The sequence below is a fragment of the Myotis lucifugus genome, unplaced genomic scaffold, assembly GCF_000147115.1.
Source record: "Myotis lucifugus unplaced genomic scaffold, Myoluc2.0 scaffold_8, whole genome shotgun sequence".
NCBI classification, from domain to species: domain Eukaryota; kingdom Metazoa; phylum Chordata; class Mammalia; order Chiroptera; family Vespertilionidae; genus Myotis; species Myotis lucifugus.
The window spans coordinates 11629817-11650245 of record NW_005871056.1 but is presented as its reverse complement, the minus strand read 5'-3'; the positions used below and the strand labels follow the sequence as shown (position 1 = coordinate 11650245).

The following is a 20429-nucleotide window of genomic DNA, read 5'->3' as shown; positions in this document are numbered from 1 at the left end:
CTAGCGGAGTTGATCTGTCCAAAATCTCTACCCTCTCTCACCCCCAATTTTTATTCGGAAAATGGGCGATTAAACTGGTACATATCTTATAGTCTTTGTTGTGAGGATTAATTTAAATAATTTACCTAAAGAACTACATATATATATCTCACATAGTAAATATGACATAAATGTTGCCTATTATTATTATTACATTACTATTCTCTCTTTTTTCCTTCTTTAACAGGATGCTTTTTTAAGGAATTATTGAAGACAAAGTTTTTATTTTTGTTCTTAATGGCTTTACAGAATTTTAAACCGAATACAATTTGACATGACGGCAAAAAATGTAAGTATTTGTAAATGTTTTAATGTAGGTATTTTTAAAGTGAGTTGTACTTTTTCCTACTGGTATTTTTTTCCCCACCACTCAGGTTCCTCAAATTTAGTTTACTGTCATTAATTTATAATTGTCTTTGTTTATGCAAAGAATGAGATAGTAAACTTGAATGCTACTGAATACAGTACGCTAAAGGGCATGGTAGCATTCTTATAATTGCTGCTAAGTTGCTCTTTCTCAACAGCTACCAAATTGCTTTCTCCAGAAAGTTTCCCACCCTGCTCCTTTGTTGGGTACTGTAATAAATTTGCTTTAGTATTGCTGGAGACTCTTACCCTCACTATTTTCTTTGGTTCAGTGTTTTTCTTTGTATTTACTCAGGGAAATGTGTATACTCATGTATAGTTCAGAAAAGCCTGCTAGCCTCCATGACATGATTCCTGAGGTGACATTAGGATTTAGATGTTTTGGAGAAATTATTTAATTTTTGTTTGTTTGAAACTATCATTTCTGAATCTACTTTCTTTGAAGTTACATTTTATTGTCACCCTCTGTCAATGGATTTGTTCTCAGTTATGGTGAAGGATTGTGCCAGAAAATAAATACTAAAGCATCTAGGAAATAACTTACATAATAGCTTTACTGTTCCTTGATTATTATGTTGGAAAAGACCTGGGTCCAGGAACTTGAAATCTACCAGGAATAGAGGCAGCACTTGGTTTCCATTTGTCATCTCTGCTTGTCTCTCTGCATCTGCTTCATGACTCTGTCTCTCTGCATATCATCTTCCTCAGTTCTCCAGTTAATATCTCAGTCGACATGGTACAGAGTCAGCCTGTTCAGGGAGAGAGAAGTGTGAAAGGGAGAGGCGGAGGCAGCCGGAGGCAGCCGGCAGGTTCTGCCTGCCTAGGTCAGCTCCAGACTCCTTGGGAAGGACCTCTGGCAGTGCCTCAGCCAGATACCCACCTGAGGTTTGGTTAGTTATGACCAGGAGAAGCAAGCATTATATTGAGTAAAAAGGTCTCCTTGTGAGCCAGACAAATAATTCTAAATACTACCATTATCCATCTAAAGAATAGCACTAAAAAAACAAACCGTTATTACTTATCTCTGGTTTGCTGTTATTAACCTTGCTTTAGCATGCATTAGTAGCTCTAAGCAGATACAGATTTTTCTTTATTAACATTTAGTTAATTTTGTTGGGATAAATGATCAGGAGTAGTTTGCTTTACTCTAAGATGCATATATTTGTTAAAGTGCTGTTTGGGGAAAAGAATAAGCAAAATTTTAGTCTGTGTATTGGGAATTGTCTTATAGGATATTACCTTGATTTTCTCTTCTTTAGGAAAAAAAGGATGTGAAAGATGGTTAACATTTAAATAGCAAAAGTATATTTTTGGCTTACAATGTACTTTGAATCAAATATAATCTTCCTGGTCATATATACAGTTTGCTGTATTAATAAGTTGTTTCCTGAAAGTAACATAAAGCATTTGAACTAGTGATAATTGCAGTCCCATTATTTTGTCTATATATTTGGAGAAATCACACAGTGAGCGTCATGTTTCTCCTTCTGCTATAGCCACCTAGGGACGGGGCAGAGGGGTAAGTGATAAGCTGAACCTCTTTGAAACCCTGCGTTAAGGACATGGAGAGACCGAGCCTCAGACTAGGCTGAAGCCTGTGGGAAAGGGTTAAAACCGGCTGCTTGAAAATAGCCAGTCAGGTCTACTAGCCATTCTGCAGTAGATAAGAACATTTCTGTGGCTTTTAGCAGGCTTTGTCAAGATACTTACTAAAAAGATTATACTAGTTTACCAAGCTATGAGCAATTCTTCTCTCCCATCCCCACTGTTCTCCAACAAATACTAGTATATGTGCACGTCACTGTTCTAGGCTCCTGCCTTCTGAGGTCTTATAGTGTAGTGAGAAAAGACAGTGTCGGGTAATAATAATTGTTGTAAAGAAAAACAGGATAAAAGGAGAGAGTGCCAGGGATGAGGGAGTGCTCTTTCAACTAGATGATCAGAAGAGTCCTCTTTAAGAGGAAATGACATCTAGACAGAGCAGTGCTCTTGAATCTCAATCCAAGGAGCCAGCCATGTGCATATCTGGGGAAAGAGCATTCCAGGTAGAGGCAGGGGAAAGTGTGGTTGTTCAAGGAGCAGGAAGATGGCCAGTTTAGAGATGGAACAGAATAAGCAAGGGAGAGTGGCAGGAGCTTGATCGTGTGGAGCCTTGAAGGTTGGGGGTGGGAGGGAGGGGTATGTATTTTAAATGTCTGTGAGGAGCTGTTGAAGGTTTTGAGGATACCAGTAGTTGCATGGCCTGAGAACATTTTAAAAAGTTTGTGTCGGCTACTGAGCGAATAGACTGAAGATGGGGATATTAGGAAGCAGGGATTTGTTTTGGTACTTACCCTCGTGGTTCAGACAACAGAGTGTTGTGATTTGGGCTGGGTAATGATATATTGGAGATGGGGGAAAAGTGGCTGGATCTAGGATGTATTTCAAGGGACAGCCATCAGGACCTACTAATTAGGATATAGGGGGCAGAGGATAGGTTAAAGAAGACTTTTCGTATTTGTCTTGTGCAGCTCGGTAAAGAGGAACTGTTGGGGTAGTGCAGGATTTTGGGGTATACTAAAAAATTGTTTTGAATATATTGAAGTTGAGGGACCTAAAAACATTACAGTAGAGATATTGGCTAGGCAGTTTGGTAAGTGACTCTGGAGCTCAGGGGAAGGCTTGGGGCTAGATATAGACATTTTGGAGTAATTTCATATTAAATACTAGAGGCCCAATGCATGAAATTCGTGCAAGGGGCTCGGTCCTCACAGCCCCAGCTGCCGTGCGGCCCCGCCCAACGTTCTGGAAGGTTGTTCCAGAAGGTCGTTCTGCCACCCAGTCTAATTAGCATATTAGCTCTTTATTATATAGGATTTTAAAGCAGAGGGACTATATGAGATTATATAGTACGTTCATGGTTAGAAAATACATGAGGACCAAGGAGACTCAAGGAATAGCCAGAAAAGAAGGAGGCAGTGTTATCCTGATGATCTGGACACCCAGTGAAGGAAGTGTTTCAAGAAGGAGAGAGTGATCAATTATATCACACATCACTGAAAGGTGACTCTTTTTTTAAAAAAAAATACATTTTATTGATTTTTTTATAGGGAGGAAGGGAGAGGGATAGAGAGATAAAACATTGATGAGAGAGAAACATCAATTCAGCTGCCTCCTGCACACTCCCTACTGGGGATGTGCCCGCAACCAAGGTATATGCCTTTGACCGGAATTGAACCTGGGACCCTTCAGTCCGCAGGCCTACGCTCTATCCACTGAGCCAAACCAGTTAGGGCGAAAAGTGACTCATTGATATAGGAGATATCGCCTGGTCTTATGGAGGCGTCCTTAGACATATATTCAGTTATTTATATCTTAATTTTTGTTTCCCATTTTGCAGTTCTTTTATGAGAACAGTTTTTTTGTGAAGAGTTACTTTTGCGTTTTCCATGCCATACTTGGTCTCTTATGGTTGCAAGCAATAGAAAGCCTGTTCAAAATAGCTTATGGCCAAAGTGGAACATGTTGGTTCACATAACTGAAAGTCTGGAGTCCTCTGGCTTCAGACACTGCTGCATTCAGGGGATCAAATGATGGTGTCAGGGCTCTGTTTTTCTTTTCCATCTCTTGCCTCTATATGGTGGCATAACGGCCTACATTGGCCTTAGAATGTTTATCTCCGAGGAAGCGAGGGAAGTTTTCTTTTTTAGCATTTATATTTCAAATTCCACGCAGAGCCTTGGTTGCTTTCATTGACCCTGCTTGGCCTACTGCTTAGACAAGCCAGTGTGAAGAAGGAAATTAGTACCATAAATGGCCAGCTCTGATACCAAGGCATAATTGTGGCACTAAGATGAAAAGTCCTACCAGAGCTACATGGATTGTGGCATGGATTACTCTACAAAAGGAAGCTCTGCTGAGATGGCAATATATTCATTGTATCTGGGGTAAAGTTGTTACCCAGTAGTATCTAGTATCCAGTGATAATCTTCTAGACCGAAAATGCACATGTGTCTCACTTAAGCTCATTCATTATACAATAAAGAATTTGAAACTTAATATGAGGTGTGTGTTTTTTTCCTTGTCAAGAATTTTTTTAAAAGTATGAATGCCATAATGCTCATTACAGAAAAATTAGAAAATACAGATAAATAAAAAAAAAAAAACTAGCCTAGAGATTATGAGCAAAAATTTGACTGGTATATATACAAGTGTATGTATATCTCAAATATATTTATGTTACATATTTTCTTAATTTTAATATATTTAGCTCAGTTTTTCCAAAATATTGTCATGTCGACATGTAATCGTACAAAAACTTTTTTCCTTTTTATTGAATCTGTTGGGGTGACATTATATAGGTTTCAGGTGTACAATTCTACATCATCTGTATGTTATACATTTTTAGTAAAAATGAGGTCATACTGTTTTGTAATCTATTTAGCTTAATCTCTATGATGAATATTTTTTCTTGTCTTGATAACTCTGCAACATCATTTTAAATGGATGTTTTGTGTTATATGGATATTATACCAGTTTTCTAATATTGACCATTAAATTATTTCCATTTTTCTTTAATTTAAAAAAAAATTTGCTTACTTTTTGGATTATTTCCATGAGGCAGAGTCTTAGGAAATTACTGGCTCCAAGGGTGTGTGCTTTCTGGGGACTTATTTTTTTAAATATATTTTTATTGATTTCAGAGAGGAAGGGAGAGAGAGACAGTGGTTGGCAAACTCATTAGTCAACAGAGCCAAATATCAACAGTACAACGATTGAAATTTCTTTTGAGAGCCAAATTTTTTAAACTTAAACTTATATAGGTAGGTACATTGTTATTAACTTAATTAGGGTACTCCTAAGGCTTAGGAAGAGCCACACTCAAGGGGCCAAAGAGCCACATGTGACTCGCGAGTCGCAGTTTGCCGACCACTGAATAGAAACATCAATGATGAGAGAGAATCATTGATTGGCTGCCTCCTGTATGCCCCCCACTGGGGATCAAGCCCGAAACTCAGGCATGTGCCCTTGACCAGAATTGAACCTGGGATCTTTCAGTCCGAAGCTGACGATCTATCTACCAAGCCAAACCGCCTAGGTCAGGGGTGGGCAACCTTTTTGTGAGTGCGTGCCCAAACCAGCAGAATCTCTGACTCAAAATTCTTCTGCATGCCAACCCTAATTTTTTGAGAACATCTTACGCCTACTTGATATCTCTTAAGGTGTACGTATGTGAAGAACCTTGAAGAAATAATAAAATTCATTCCAGCAACAAAAACACAGTATATGATGATGAAAAACACATTTATTTTTTAATGTATACATGTACACTGATAGTTCGACAGAAAACTTTATGACTCCATTTGATATTATCAGTGGGACTTTTGTTGCTGCATCACTGATGACAGATATTTTACATCAGGTTTATATTTCGTGATCTTCAGAGATATGCACGAGCTACTACTTTCATCCGTCAGGCTACTCCTATTACGAGACTTAACAAAATTCATCACTGAGAACAAAGATTCACAAGCGTATGTGGATGAAACCAAAACACTGGTCGGATCTAGGAAGGCAGGGAGAGTTAAGGCAGAAGCATAGAAATTGCTCTTCCCCTCTCTCGTCAATCCATGTCTATGGTCTTTAAGATAACTTGTTATGTAAAATTATTTATTTATCTAAGATGCACCTACATTGAATTTATCTGAAAAATAAAAAAGTCGAAATTAAGAAAAAAATTGTAAATGGAAGATTATAAGAGAGGGTTTCGCGTGCCAGCAAAAGTTACTGGTGTGCCATGTTTGGCACGCGTGCCAGGGGTTGCCCACCCCTGGCCTAGGGCTTTTTGGGTTAAGCTTTTGACTCATATTGCTAAATTGCATTTCAAAAAGATTGCACCAATTTATGTATACACCAGTGGAGCATTAAAGTGACATTTCCATTTAGTTTCTCTTTAATCCTTGCCAATCTAGTTAGTAAAAATGGTATGTCACTTATTACAGTTCTCTGATTGCATTGCTAATTAGGGTTACACTGGTGTTCTATATGTTTATACGTCACTGGCATTTCTCTTTTATAAAATGTCTAGTCAGTGTTGAAGTGTCAAAAGCCACTGTCATTTGAATAACTGTCCATACTGAACATTGCTTTGCTGTCAACAAACATGTTCACATTTTTTATTTCATCCAGGAGCTCTCTGAGTTTTTCGTACATGTACGAATTAACCCCATTTTGCAGCTGCTGTTCCAAGATCACCCTGCTTGTGAATGGTAGAGCTATGATTTTTTTTTCCCTTTCAGTTATGTTGATCTGAAATGTTAAATATTAGTACAGTTATAATGCTGTTATTGGGGAATATGGTTTGATTCTTAAAAATTTGGCTTGGATATTTTTAATTGGACAGTTTATGACTGATTATTGTATGCAACAGTGTTTGATATCCACATAGAAAACTTTCGCAGGACCTTATTAGGTGAAAAATTTTATATAAAATGAGTTTACTTTTTTCTCTTGCTCTGTGAAACATTATAAAAAGATCCTTTTTAAATAAGGAAAGAATAGCTAACATTTTTTTCCTTTTTAATTTTATTGTTTAAGGTGTTACAAATAGTAGTACATATGTCTCCTTTTTCCCCCCCATTGTCCTCCCCCTGGCCTCCCCTACCCCCTGCACTTGCCCTCATCCCCTTCCCCCAGTGTCTTGCGTCTATTGGTTGTACTTATATGCATGCATACAAGTCCTAACATTTTTAAATGCCTTTCCTAGCAACCCTTTCTACTCTCAAACAATCTACTTTTTCTTTGAGTCTAAACTATAAAGTGTTTATGAAAGCAGAAATTAATACACTTTTGAAGTTTTAGTAAATAAATTTTGGTAGTATTTATATAAGCTCTGAATACAAACACTTTCCCTCCATCTATGACAGCAAAATTAGTAGACAATATTGACTCCCAGTTGACCTTTTAGAGTATAATTTGTTAATTATTAAGGTGCAGGTGTACAGCTGCTTAAAAAGGTTCTAAATTTGTTTGCTGCTTCTCTGCAGAAGTTGGACATTAAGAGCAGGTGTTTAAACCTAACAGTAACTCAATAACTGAACTCTCGACTGTGAATATGTGGTTTTACTTGAGGTTTTTGCCGTTAACTTTGTATAATAACAAAAGGGGATAAACTTATGCTTTTGCAGTTATTGAAATACATGTACTTAACAGTCACATTGTATTAAGCATGGAATATGTTGAAGGCTGTCTTGGCCTTCTTTCTTTTTACAGTAGAGCACCAACAGAAGTTTGACGTTCTTTTTTTTTTAATAGCAGAAGAGTTTGAAAGTAGAGGCATGTTAGTGATGCCACAGTAAACTCTTGGCATTTACAAATTGAACACTTAATATTGGTACTTGTGAGCCACTGTGGAGATGTATGTAGTGGTAATTTGCAAATTTAGTTGCAAAGGTTTTACTTTAGTACTTCTAACAATACTTGTAAGAAGCTAGACAAAAATAAGTCTCTACATCATTTATCTACATAGAATTACTTTCCCTCTGAGGTTTGACCATCTGATCAATGCTTCTCTGTCTCTGGATCTGTTTTTGTTCATCAGTTTATGTTGTTCATTATATTCCACAAATGAGTGCGATCATGTGATATTTATCTTTCTTCGACTGACTTATTTCGCTTAGCATACAAGTTAGGACTTGTATGCATGCATGCTCTCCGGGTCCATCCATTCTGTTGCAAATGGTAGGAGTTCCTTCCTTTTTACAGCAGCGTAGTATTCCATTGTGTAGATGTACCACAGTTTTTTAATCCACTTATCTGCTGATGGGCACCTAGTCTGTTTCCAAATCTTAGCTAATGTAAATTGTGCTGCTGTGAACATAGGGGTGCATATACCCTTTTTGATTGGTATTTCTAGTTTCTTGGGATATATTCCTAGAAGTGGGATCACTGGGTCAAATGGTAGTTTGGGCATGGTAACTTTTTTAAACAGAGAAAAAAACATACTCCTTGGGGAAAGGTGAGGGATTGAGAAGACAGGTCCTGGGTAAAAATTATTATGATAGCAACTGGAGTTGCTAGGCCTGCCTAGGAGAGAAACACAGGCACTACCACAGGGGACAGCTACCATCTGAGGCTCAGCAGACCAGTTAATGCGCCACATGAAGCTGTAGAGATCCAAGCCATAAAAATCTTCCAGCTCATCCTGATACAAGTCCCACTCATCTTCAGAGTTGCATTGTGTTATTAATGGTCTTTATTTGGTCCATTATGTGTCATAATGTTGAAAAGCATTATAAGCAGTGATTTTGAATAGTAAAAATGAAGGGAAATAGTGAGGGTGAGAAATTTTGGTATATCTACTGCCAACTTCTTGGCTGCCACATTAATTGTTTACAAAAACCGTCAGTAAAATCTATAGATCTTAGTTCTCCTCATAAGTAACATTTTAAAATTTTACTTTATCTGGACAATTCATAGTTTCTTTATGTCAAGCAATATGGCAACATTTTCTTTTTAATCCTCCTGTAGTTGTAATTAATTCATTTTTATGTGGCCATATTACTAATTGATATGGACCTCTAGTGGAAGGTATAAAATGGCTTATTGAGTGATCATCTAATACTTAGATCTTTTTAACTTTTAAAAAACTATTTTATTCAGGTTGGTTTGAGTTCCACAAATGCAGAATTAAGAGGATTTACAGATCAGAATCTCAGTCCGACAAAAGGTAAGGACAGTTGAATAAAAATTTTCTGCACTGAGCTAGTTTTATTGCATTTGCTTTATAAAACATGAAGGCACATGCATTACTTTATGTATAATAATATTTATATACTATTACTGTGTTGTTATCATTCACCAAAAAGCTTGTATAACATGAAAGTCAGTTACCTCCGACAGGTGTAGAGAGTGTGTACCTTTCTCCAACTCTTTCCTAAGAGGCCTCTAAGACCATATTTGATCAGTGATCCTATTACAGTTGAAACTTAAGTCATTTTCTTCTTGATTTTCTTGTTTGAGAGCCCTTCTTAGTGGTAAGGAACTACAATAGAATGATTGGATGTATTATTATCCTGTGTCTGATATATAGCTTACTGGAAGAATATATCAGAAATCTGACTCACCAGTACAGGCACTTATGCAGGACACTGGTCATCTTTCAATATGTATTTTTCAACAGTATTTTTTAGTATGTAGAGATAACATACTGAAATATTTATGCTTGAAATGATATATCTGTGATTGGCTTCAAAATAATTCACTGGAAGAGGAAGAATAAAGTGGGTGGAATTGTAGATAAAACAAAATTGTCTATGGGTTGATTAATTGTTTAAGCTGGGTAATATCTATATGGGGTTTCCTTATTTATTTCTCTCTTCCTTTATATGTATTTGAAATTTCCCACTATAAAAGGTAGGAGCAAAATGCATGCCATTATAATACAAATAACTATGAGAGAAACATCATCTTCCTCAAGGGGTTTGTCTAAGGTGAGCTATATACTCTGAAGAGAAGGCTAGAGAAATCTGTATTTTAGTATAAAAATGTTTGGCTTAATAATAATGATCTGTAGAATTACTCTGAGAGAATATATATATATATATATATTTTTTTTAAAGCAATAAAAGAGATACTTCAACCCTTGATGCTTCTCAGTCCCCCAGAAAATATTTTTACTGTGGTAAAATGCACATATAAAATTTACCACTTTAACCATTATTACATATATAGTTAAGTAGTATTGAGTACATTCATATTGTGCAACCATCACCACCATCCATTTCTATAACTCTTCATCTTGCAAAACTAAAACTCTATACCCATTAAACAATTAAGTCCATATTTCCTTCTCCCCAGCCCTTGGCAACCACCATTCTATTTTCTGTCTTTATGCTTCTGACTACTCTAGATACCTCATATAAGTAGAACTATACAGTATTTGTTTTTTTGTGACTGCCTTATTTAAGTTAGCATAAAGACCTCAAAGTTTATCCATGTTGTAGCATGTGTCAGCATTTCCTTCCTTTTGGAGGCTTAATACTATTCCATTGTATGTATATACAGAGGTGGGAAAAAGTAGGTTTACAGTTGTTTGGGAAATAATAATATAAGAACAAACTCTTTCGTGTACTACTTTTGCCCACCCCTCATAGTAGTCCCCACCTTATCCATAGAATGGTTTCAGTTACCCACAGTCTGAAAATATTAAATGGAAAATTCCAGAAATAAACAGTTCTTAAGTTTTGAATTGTGTGCTGAAATTAAATTTTATGCTGCTCCACCTGGGGCGTGAATCATCTCTTTGTCCAGTGTATCCACACTGTAGGTGCCCCTGCCCTTTAGTCACTTAGTAGTGTGACCGGAATGAAAGTGATTATTTACCCTCTCAAATGTGCTCTCCCATTTCAGTAGCACCATCTACCCTTTGCCCAAACCAGAAACTGAGGCATCCATCATCTTTGACTCCTTTTTCTTTCTCTCTACTTCCAATCAAATCAGTTAAAAGTCTTGTTTCTTCCACCTCTTAAAACTCTCAGCCTCCCCACCCACTTTCTCTATTTCCATTGCTACTATCGTAGTTCAGACCACCATAAACCATTTTCTGGATTGCTGCAGCTGTTTTATTTACTTCCAGACTTATTCCTTTGTATTTTATTCACTGTACTATAGCTACATACTTTTCTCAAACACAAATCTGAACAGGTCTTTTCATGTTAAAAAAAAAAAGCAAAAAACATTTATTAGTTCCTTATTACCCTCAAGGTAAAGTCCAAACTCCAATTTAAAAGGTATGGTTCTTGCTTTTACTTTAGCATTATCTTAGACACCTGTGCTTCTGGCATACTGAGCTACATTTTGTGTCTCACTGTATGCTCTTCTCTGTGCCTGGAATGTCATCTTCCACTCCACTCCAGATATATAGATATAGATATGGATATGGATATAGATATAGATATAGATATAGATATAGATATAGATATAGATATAGATATAGATATAGTTATAGATATATAGTAAAGGCCTGGTGCACAAAATTTGTGCACTGGGGGGGATGTCCCTCAGCTTGGCCTGCGGCCTCTCACAGTCTGGGAGCCCTCGGGGGATGTCCGACTGACAGCTTAGGCCCACTCCCCCTGGACATCCTTAGTGCTGCCACGGAGACAGGAGAAGCTCCTGCTACCACCGTTGCACTCACGAGCCCAGCTTCTGGCCGAGTAGTGCTCCCCGTGTGGGAGTGCACTGACCACCAGGGGCAGCTCCTGCTTTGAGCATCTGCCCCCTGTTGGTCAGTGCGCATCATAGCTACTGGTTGTTCCGCCATTCGGTCGATTTGCATATTAGCTTTTTATTATATAGGATTTCACCTGGATAATTTCTGTTCATGCTTTGCATCTCAGTTTAGGTCCTATTTCAGCTCAGCCCATAAATCTCTAATATCTCTACTTATTTCTATTTTAGCATTTATCACACTGAACTTTACTGGTTTACTTATTGGTCCCCACCTGATTCCATGAAGTCAGAGACTTTATCTTATTCATCACTGTTTCCCTAGGACAGTATTTCAAAGTATCTGTCCCATAGGATATTCCCAAATTAGGAACTTTGTCGAAGTCCTCATTAAATTCCTTGAACATCCTTATAACCATTGTTTTGATCTCTGTATCTGGTAGTTTACTTGCTTCCTTTTCATTTATTTCTTTTTCTAGAGATTTCTTCTGTTCTGTACCTCCTTGTTACTGTGCCTCCTTTGTGTTAACCTTTGGACTCTGCAGGTATTTTGTTATTGTCCTGATTGCATTATATTGTGTTTCTTTATACTATTGTCCTTTTATTTACTAGACTTTGAGCTTCTTGAAGGCAGGGTTCTTTTTCATGTGTTTGTCCTCAGACCCTAGCTTGATGTTATACATACTCAGTAAATATTGAACTGCAAAAGCTCGTTTGGCCATAACATTCCCATTTTGAGTTAATGTCTGTGTCTAGATTTATTTATTATTATTTTTTGCTTGTGGATGTCTGTTTGTCCCAGCTTCATTTGTTGGAAAGACTCTTCTTTCTCCATTGAATTGCCTTTGCACCTTTGTCAAAGTTGAGTTAAATATATTTGTGTAGGTCTATTTCTGGGCTCTCTATTCTTTTGCTGATACCACACTGTAAATTTATAGTAAGTCTTAAAATTGAATAGTGTCAGTCTTCCAACTTTTCTTCAATATTGTCTTGGTACGCCGAAACCGGTTTGGCTCAGTGGATAGAGCGTCGGCCCTGCGGACCGAAAGGTCTCAGGTTCGATTCCGGTCAAGGGCATGTACCTGGGTTGCGGGCACATCCCCAGTGGGAGATGTGCAGGAGGCAGCTGATGGATGTTTCTCTCTCATCGATGTTTCTAACTCTCTATCTCTCTCCCTTCCTCTCTGTAAAAAATCAATAAAATATATTTAAAAAAAAAAATATTGTCTTGGTAGCCTGGCCAATGTGGTTCAGTGGTTGAGCATCAACCTATGAGCCAGAAGGTCACAGTTCAATTCCCAGTCGGGGCACATACTCGGGTTGTAGGTTCCATACCCAATAGGGGGTGTGCAGGAGGCAGCCAGTTGATGATTCTATCTCATTATTGATGTTTCTATCTCTCCCTCTCCCTTCCTCTCTGAAAACAATAAAAATATATTATTTAAAATTATATATATATATATACATACATACATACATATATATTGTTGGCTATTCTGAGTTGTTTTGCCTTTCTGTAAAAATTTTAGAATCAGTTTGTTGACATCCACAAGATAACTGACTGGAGTTTTGATTGAGATTGCATTGAATCTGTACATCAAGTTGGGAATAAATAACATCTTGACTATTGATTCTTCCTATCCATGATCGTGGAATATTTCCATTAATTAGGAAGCATTTTGTGGACAAAGGTGGTAGGAACAGAGGGAATTTAGAGTTCTACCAAAAGTGTTGCTGGAATGGCTCCCTGTAGGACTTTTCTGCATTATTTTGTGAGAACTTCATTATTTTATGAGAAAATGTTTAAAAGAAGCTGAGCCCTGACTGGTTTGGCTCAGAGGATAGAGCGTTGGCCTGCGGACTCAGGGGTCCCAGGTTCGATTCCAGTCAAGGGCATGTACCTTGGTTGCGGGCACATCCCCAATGGGGGGTGTGCAGGAGGCAGCTGATCGATGTTTCTAACTCTATCCCTCTCCCTTCCCCTCTGTGAAAAATCAATAAAATATATTTTTTTAAAAAAATAAAAGAAGCTGAAAAGATGAAAGGGTAGAGATTATTTCAATGTTCAAAATCTTAATATACAGCGACTTATATATTTTAGAGTTATGCATTTAATTAAAAAGGCTGGCCCACCTTGGCCAGTGTGGCTCAGTTGGTTGAGCGTTGTCCCATGCACTGAGAGGTCGCCTGTTTGATTTCCTGTCAGGGCACATGCCCAAATTGCAGGCTTGATCCCCGGTAGGGGGGTGCACTAGAGGCAGCCGATCAGTGTTTCTCCCTCTCGCTTCCTCTCTCTCTGAAATCAATAAAGACAAAAAATTAGGCTGGCCCTGGCCAGGTAGCTCAGTTGATTACAGCGTCCTCTACTCCAAGGTTGCAGATTGGATCTCAGGATGTAGTATGTACAACATACAAGAAGTAACCAATGAATGCTTAAATAAGTGGAACAACAAATCAGTCAATCTCTCTCTCTCTCTCTTTCTCTTCTTCTCCCTTCCTCTGTCTCACTCTCTGAAATCAATCAATAAAAAATATTTTTTAAAAAGCTGCTAACATTTGACCATATTCTTTTTTTTTAATATATATTTTATTGATTTTTTACAGAGAGGAAGGGAGAGGGATAGAGAGTTTGAAACATCGATGAGAGAGAAACATCGATCAGCTGCCTCCTGCACAACCCCCCAGTGGGGATGTGCCCGCAACCAAGGTACATGCCCTTGACTGGAATCGAACCTGGGACCCTTCAGTCCGTAGGCCGACGCTCTATCCACTGAGCCAAACTGGTCAGGGCTGACCATATTCTTTTTTCTCCTGGATTTTACTTTAAAAATTTAAGTCCTAAAATATCTAGGACTTTTATTTTATATTACTTTGAATAATAGGTATAAACAACATTTGGTATCTATTTCTATAGTTTCTTAGGCACCCTTCTAAATCTCAGGTCATATTCGGGTGAGTGTGGCCTCTGTTACTATGCTAGGCTTAGTAAAAGATTGAACTTTAATAAACATAGTGAATGGTTCTGGCTTTGCCTTTTGAATCTGGGTTTGGTTTCAGGCTATTTAAAAATAGCTTAATGATCTGAAAATAGACAACTATCCCATTCTACAAATAGTTTTATTGACCTGTGCATTCCAGTAGCTTGCTTTTCCTGAAGGACCTGTGTCATCTGAGTCTTTTCTCTCTTGTATTTTTCCTGTGTTTATCTACAAGATGTTTTATTTAAATAAAATGTTTAGTTTACCATATTAAATAACTAAATACTAGAATTAAATAAGAATTACCTTTTAGAAATAAAATTTAAGGAATTCCTGATTTTAAACAGAAAATAAAGGAAAAAATTTAAAATGTTTTAAAATAGGCTATAGTTACCACATCTCTTATCTTCCTGTAATTGCTTTCACAATGTATATTGTGGTTAGGTAGAATTGCATAACTTTGCTGAGTGTTTGCATTGCATGTTGTGGATTTATAAAGCTTTAACAGTGCAATATGTTATACCTGAGCCACAATGAAATGGCTCTCCCCCCCCATTTTTAAATATACATTTTTATTCTCTGTTCTTATTCATCTAAATTGCATGATGATACCTATTTTTATAGTTCTTAAAATAGCCAGTTACTATTTTCTGAGAAAGGTTGATAAAATAATGTTCTTTTTGGAGGAAAGGATATCTGCACTCTTGTTTCTCTATTACTTCAAAATTCATTTTCAGTGACTCAGCTTGTAACTCAGTTGGAAGAGTAGAATACTGCTGAGATTACAAGGTCTGTTTTTATGTGATTTCTTATTTGCTTAGTATTTTGAAATGAAACTCATCTAATGGTCTGTTTTTATTTCCTATACTCATATGGTCCATGTCTTCTCAGGAAGAAAACCTTCCCACACCTTTATTGCTTACTATTGGTAACAGCTATTTTTGTTGGTTAATTTCAAACTAAGGAAGAAGGTAATTTTGATTGCCAATTGGAATTTAATTCTAAAATCAACCTTTTAAATGTTATCTTTTTAAAATTTCTTTATTTAAATTTGTCTTCTCATGACCATAACATTTGCATAAGTTGCCAAATCCAAAATATCCAGAAATATGCCATAAAGTTTAGCAGCTTTATTGCCAAAACAATGTTTTAAAAATTAAATGAAGCAATTTATTTATTTAGTTAGTTAGTTATTTTGTTTATTTTTTGTTAATCCTCACCAGAGGGTATTTTTCCATTGATTTTTAGAGAGAGAGTGGAAGGGAAAGACAGAGAGAAACATCGATGTGAGAGAAACACATCGATTGGTTGCCTCTTGCACGCACCCCAACCAGGGCCCAGGCCGGGAAGGAGCCTGCAACCAAGGTATGTGCCCCTGACTGGAAATGAACCAGGGACTCTTTGGTCCGCAGGCTGATGCTCTATCTACTGAGCCAAACCGGCTATGGCTAAATGAAGCAATTTTAATCACAAATGTTTATTATTCAGGAGAAATTAAACTGTTTATCCTGACATTTAATCTGGTTTCTCCTCCTCTTTATAAAATACATCGTAAATAAAAATTAAAATGCTGGCTAAAATATTTTTTAAAAGCTGTGTCTTTAAAAATTACTAATGCCCTAGCTGGTTTGGCTCAGTGAATAGAGCATCAGCCTGTGGACTGAAGGGTCCCGGATTTGATTCCGGTCAAGGGCACATGTCCGGGTTGCAGGCTCGATCCCCAGTAGGGGGCATGCAGGAGGCAGCCAATCAATGATTCTCTCTCATCATTGTTGTTTCTATCTCTCCCTCTCCTTTCCTCTCTGAAATCAATAAAAAAAATATTTTTTAAGAAAGAAGCAAATGGTGGCAAACCATAGGCAAGTCCAAAGAACAGAAGAGAGGGGCTTACATTTATGAGGGAAAAAGAAGAGGTTGGGAGTGGTTATATGGAAGATCAGGGTGTTACTAGCTTTCATTGACTGAATATAGCTGTTACTCCTTGGCTGAGCTGTAATCAGGAACCCAAACCTAAAGACAACCAACTAAAGAGGTTCTGGTAACGATTGACAAAGGAGGAGATCTTTTTATTGACAAGGAGAAATTCTTCCTTCTGGTGTGGTATGTCCTCCTGTCTGGGGTCTGGGTGACAGTGTGTGAGAACTCCCCCTTCACGGCTTCCCAACTCCATTTTAAATACAGTCTTCTTTATTTTTAACAATGTAATAGGTGCTCAATAAAATATTAATCTCTTCCTCTTTGCTTTCTTAATTGTTTCTTTGATAGCAGAGCCTTTATCATTGTATTACTAGGTGATTTTAAAGTCAATTGTGCATGTATGTATGTGATAGCTAATTTTGTACTCAAATTTTGCTTATCAAGAGAAACATTTTATTTAAAAAAATATTTTTATTGATTTCAGAGAGGGAGGGAGGAGAAAGAGATAGAAACATCAATGATGAGAGAGTATCATTGATTGGCTGCCTCCTGCATGCCCCACACTAGGGATAGAGCCTGCAACCCAGGCATATGCCCCGACCTGGAATCGAACTGTGACCTCCTGGTTCATAGATTGACACTCAACCACTGAGCCAAGCCAGCAGGGCTGAAGAGGAACATTTTAAAGATAGAAAATGCTTAATACACAATAATTATTTTATTTAGGGATGATATTAACATGTATCGGTGAGAAAAATTCTGCAACATATGTAGATTACTTATGAATAAAGAGAACCATTAAAAACATGACTCTTAGCCCTGGCTGGCTGGCTTGGTTGGTTGCAGTGTGTCCCATGCATCAAAAGGTTGCAGGTTCGATTCCCCGTCAGGGCACATACCTAGGTTGTGGTTTGATTCCCAGTTGGGGCACACAGGGGAGGCAATGGGTCGATGTTTCTCTCTCAAAAACAAAACAAAACAAAAAACCATGGTGCTCGTCCTGGCTGGCTTGGCTTAGTGGACAGAGTGTTGGCCTGTGGACTGAGGGGTCCCAGGTTCGATTCCGGCCAGGGACACATGCCTGGGTTGCGGGCTCGATCCCCAGTTGGGGGTGTGCAGGAGGCAGCCAATCAATGGTTCTCTCTCATCATTGATGTTTCTCTCTCTCTCTCCTTCTCCCTTCCTCTCTGAAATCAATAAAGAAATATTTAAAAAAACAAAAACAAAACAAAACAAAAAACCATGGTGCTCTAAGAGGAAGGAAATAAAAAAAAGTTCCAAATATGAGGAAAGAAAGCTGGAGGCAGAGAGACTTGGAGCAGTGAACCAGTCTGAGTAGCATCTGTTTATCCTGGATAATATTAGAGTTTTGTGTTGAAATTTTTTTTCTCAACTCTCATCTATTCTGGATCACAAAATTTTACAGTGTATAGTTTAGTTTAGAAAAGAAAGCTAATGTTCTAGAAATTGTTGATTATTTTGTTGGCCAACTTTTAAATCTTTGTTTGGTTTTTGGTTCCAGATTCTTAGTCTATGAACCAACCCAATTGTTAAAACATTGAATACAGTCAATGAAAGTTTTAATGATATGTGTTGTAGTGGCTGTAGAGAAAATGCATGGGGCTTAGTTGTGAAGTTCAGATCTTTGTTTAATATGTATTTCAATTTTATATAATTGATCAAAGCAAATATATAAAACTGCTACCTAATTCTGTAGAAAAATAGCTGAATATCTGTTGCTTTATTCTGTAATATTAGGTACTCTAATTCAGAGATATTCTAGATTTTGTTTTGATCACTGTGTTCCATCTTTTAATATCTAGGATCAATATATCAAAGTAATTTTTAAAAAATCTTTCTTGTTGAAAGTATTACATAGTCCCCTTTTTTCTCCCATTAACCTCTTCCATCCCACTCCCACCCCACCCCCTCAAGGTAATTTTTAAAATATATATATTTTTTAATTTCAGAGAGGAAGGGAAGAGGGAGAAAGAGATAGAAACATCAGTGATGAGAGAGAATCACTGATCAGCTACCTCCTGTATGCCTCACACTGGGGATTAAGTTTACAACCAGGGCATGTTCCCTGACCAGGAATTGAACTGTGATTTCCTGGTTCATAGGTCAATGCTCAACTGCTGAGCCATGCCAGCCACAATATACCAAGGTAATTTTTTAAAATATTGCTTAGTTTAGAATGGAATACTTTAAAATATTAATTTACATAAAAATTTCTAGAAAACATGGGTTAGATCAGACTTTACTTACATCAGTTAATTATACTGTCCTGGAGATGTAAGCCCTTTAAGTTCAATGTTTTTGTCTCAGTTTCTATGAAATTTGGATTGGGGATATTGTAAGATATTTGAGATTTTTTTATAGGCCACAAAGAGAAAAGTGACCTCTGACATATCTGAACCCAAACCTTAAAGGATTCCAACATAAACAAATACTAAGCTCAATTGGTATTGAACTGGGTTGGGGGAAAATATGCCATAGCATGAACCCTGAGGTGGTTTGAATAGAAAATTATTATATAGTCAAGGGGCTGAGTCCGGGGGCTGTGGTCAAATAAAACTTCTAGCATCTCCCTACCTCCATATTTAGTTTACAGTTATTACCCACTCCCTTCCAACTCATCCTATATTTTTGGAAAAGAAAGGAAATGTCTTTCTCTGAGATTTCTCTGATCATATTAGATAATTCAAATACAGTCACTTTAACTTAATCTACTGGAATAAAATAACATGGAATTCACAATACTCAAATTGTTCCCCCAAAGTCCTCTTAAAAATTCTGGATTAGTTGATTAACCACAGTTCATAGCACATTATCTTTAAGTTTCAGAAATTCCTTTCTGAATGGGAGAGTTAAAACAACCCCAGAACAAATTTATTTCTTGGTTGGCAGAGCAATATCAATTCTTAGCACACAGCAACTCAAGCTGAGAACCACAGCTAATCCAAGATTTGGAGTTCTCTTAGTGATTAAGCTGACCTCAGAGAAATATTTTTTTTATTTTCTTCTGAAAAGATCTTTTTAAAATTATTTTGTTTCAGAAAGGATATGCCATTAATAAACTTTTTGTTATCCTATGTGACCATGGGAATACACCATTTAGATCTCCTGCTGGTGAGAGGCATAATGACTGACAGTTGCAGCTGTGACTCCTCTGGATCCACCACCGCATTCTTGCTGAGGCCACCCAGCCTAGCCATGGCTGCTGTCAGCAATCAATGAGCATGATGGGGTAATAGTATAGGCCATCCCTACAGACAGGATGTAGAACTCCTCTAATAGGCAGAGTATTACTTATCTATTGATGCATTAAAAATTCTTCAAAACCTAACTGCTTAAAATAACAAACATTTATTACCTCATAGTTTCTGTGGGTCAGGAATGGCTTAGCTAAGGGACTCAGCCTTGGGGTCTCTCATCTATTGTTATGGAGCTGTTGGCCAACACTGTAGTCATCTGAGGGCTGGAAGATCTACTTCCAAGATGGCTGCTCCCTGTCCACTGTCAAGAGATTTCAGATTCAGATCCTTGTTATATGGCTGTCTTCATAGGCCAGCAACACATTTGTTGGGGACAAGTGCTTATTAAGTTTTCATATTAAGTATCATTTCCTCTGAGACACTTCTAAACCTCATCCCCTGCCCTAACCGGTTTGGCTCAGTGGATAGAGCATCAGCCTGCAGACTGAAGGGTCCCAGGTTCGATTCCGGTCAAGGGCATGTACCTTGGTTGTGGGCATATCCCCAGTAGGGGGTGTGCAGGAGGCAGCTGATCGATGTTTCTCTCTCATCGATGTTTCTAACTCTCTATCCCTCTCCCCTCCTCCCTGTAAAAAATCAATTAAAAAAAATATACTATATAGTATATATATATATATACATATATATATATATATATATATAT

The 20429-nt window shown here is 37.4% G+C and overlaps 2 protein-coding genes across 12 annotated transcripts in view; one reads left to right on the top strand and one right to left on the bottom strand.

Annotated features, from left to right (window-relative positions):
• The window catches only part of TFDP2 (transcription factor Dp-2), a 117947-nt gene that overhangs the window by 32329 nt on the left and 65189 nt on the right, over positions 1 to 20429 (top strand). For 7 of the 11 annotated variants that reach the window (XM_023749601.1, XM_023749604.1, XM_023749599.1 and 4 more), the window contains 2 exons: positions 227 to 328; positions 9046 to 9112. In XM_023749601.1, the coding sequence (XP_023605369.1) occupies positions 314 to 328; positions 9046 to 9112 (82 nt within the window). In that variant the 5' untranslated portion in view covers positions 227 to 313. Of the gene's footprint in view, positions 1 to 226; positions 329 to 6573; positions 6654 to 9045; positions 9113 to 20429 lie in introns of those variants that run through there. The other 4 variants (XM_023749606.1, XM_014451239.2, XM_023749600.1 and 1 more) reach the window with 3 other exon arrangements.
• LOC111824919 overlaps positions 360 to 20429 on the bottom strand; it is a 115786-nt gene continuing 95716 nt past the window's right edge. The window contains exon 5 of the mRNA XM_023749613.1: positions 360 to 1154. The gene's annotated coding sequence lies outside the window, so the exon portion shown is untranslated. The remainder of the gene's footprint in view (positions 1155 to 20429) is intronic.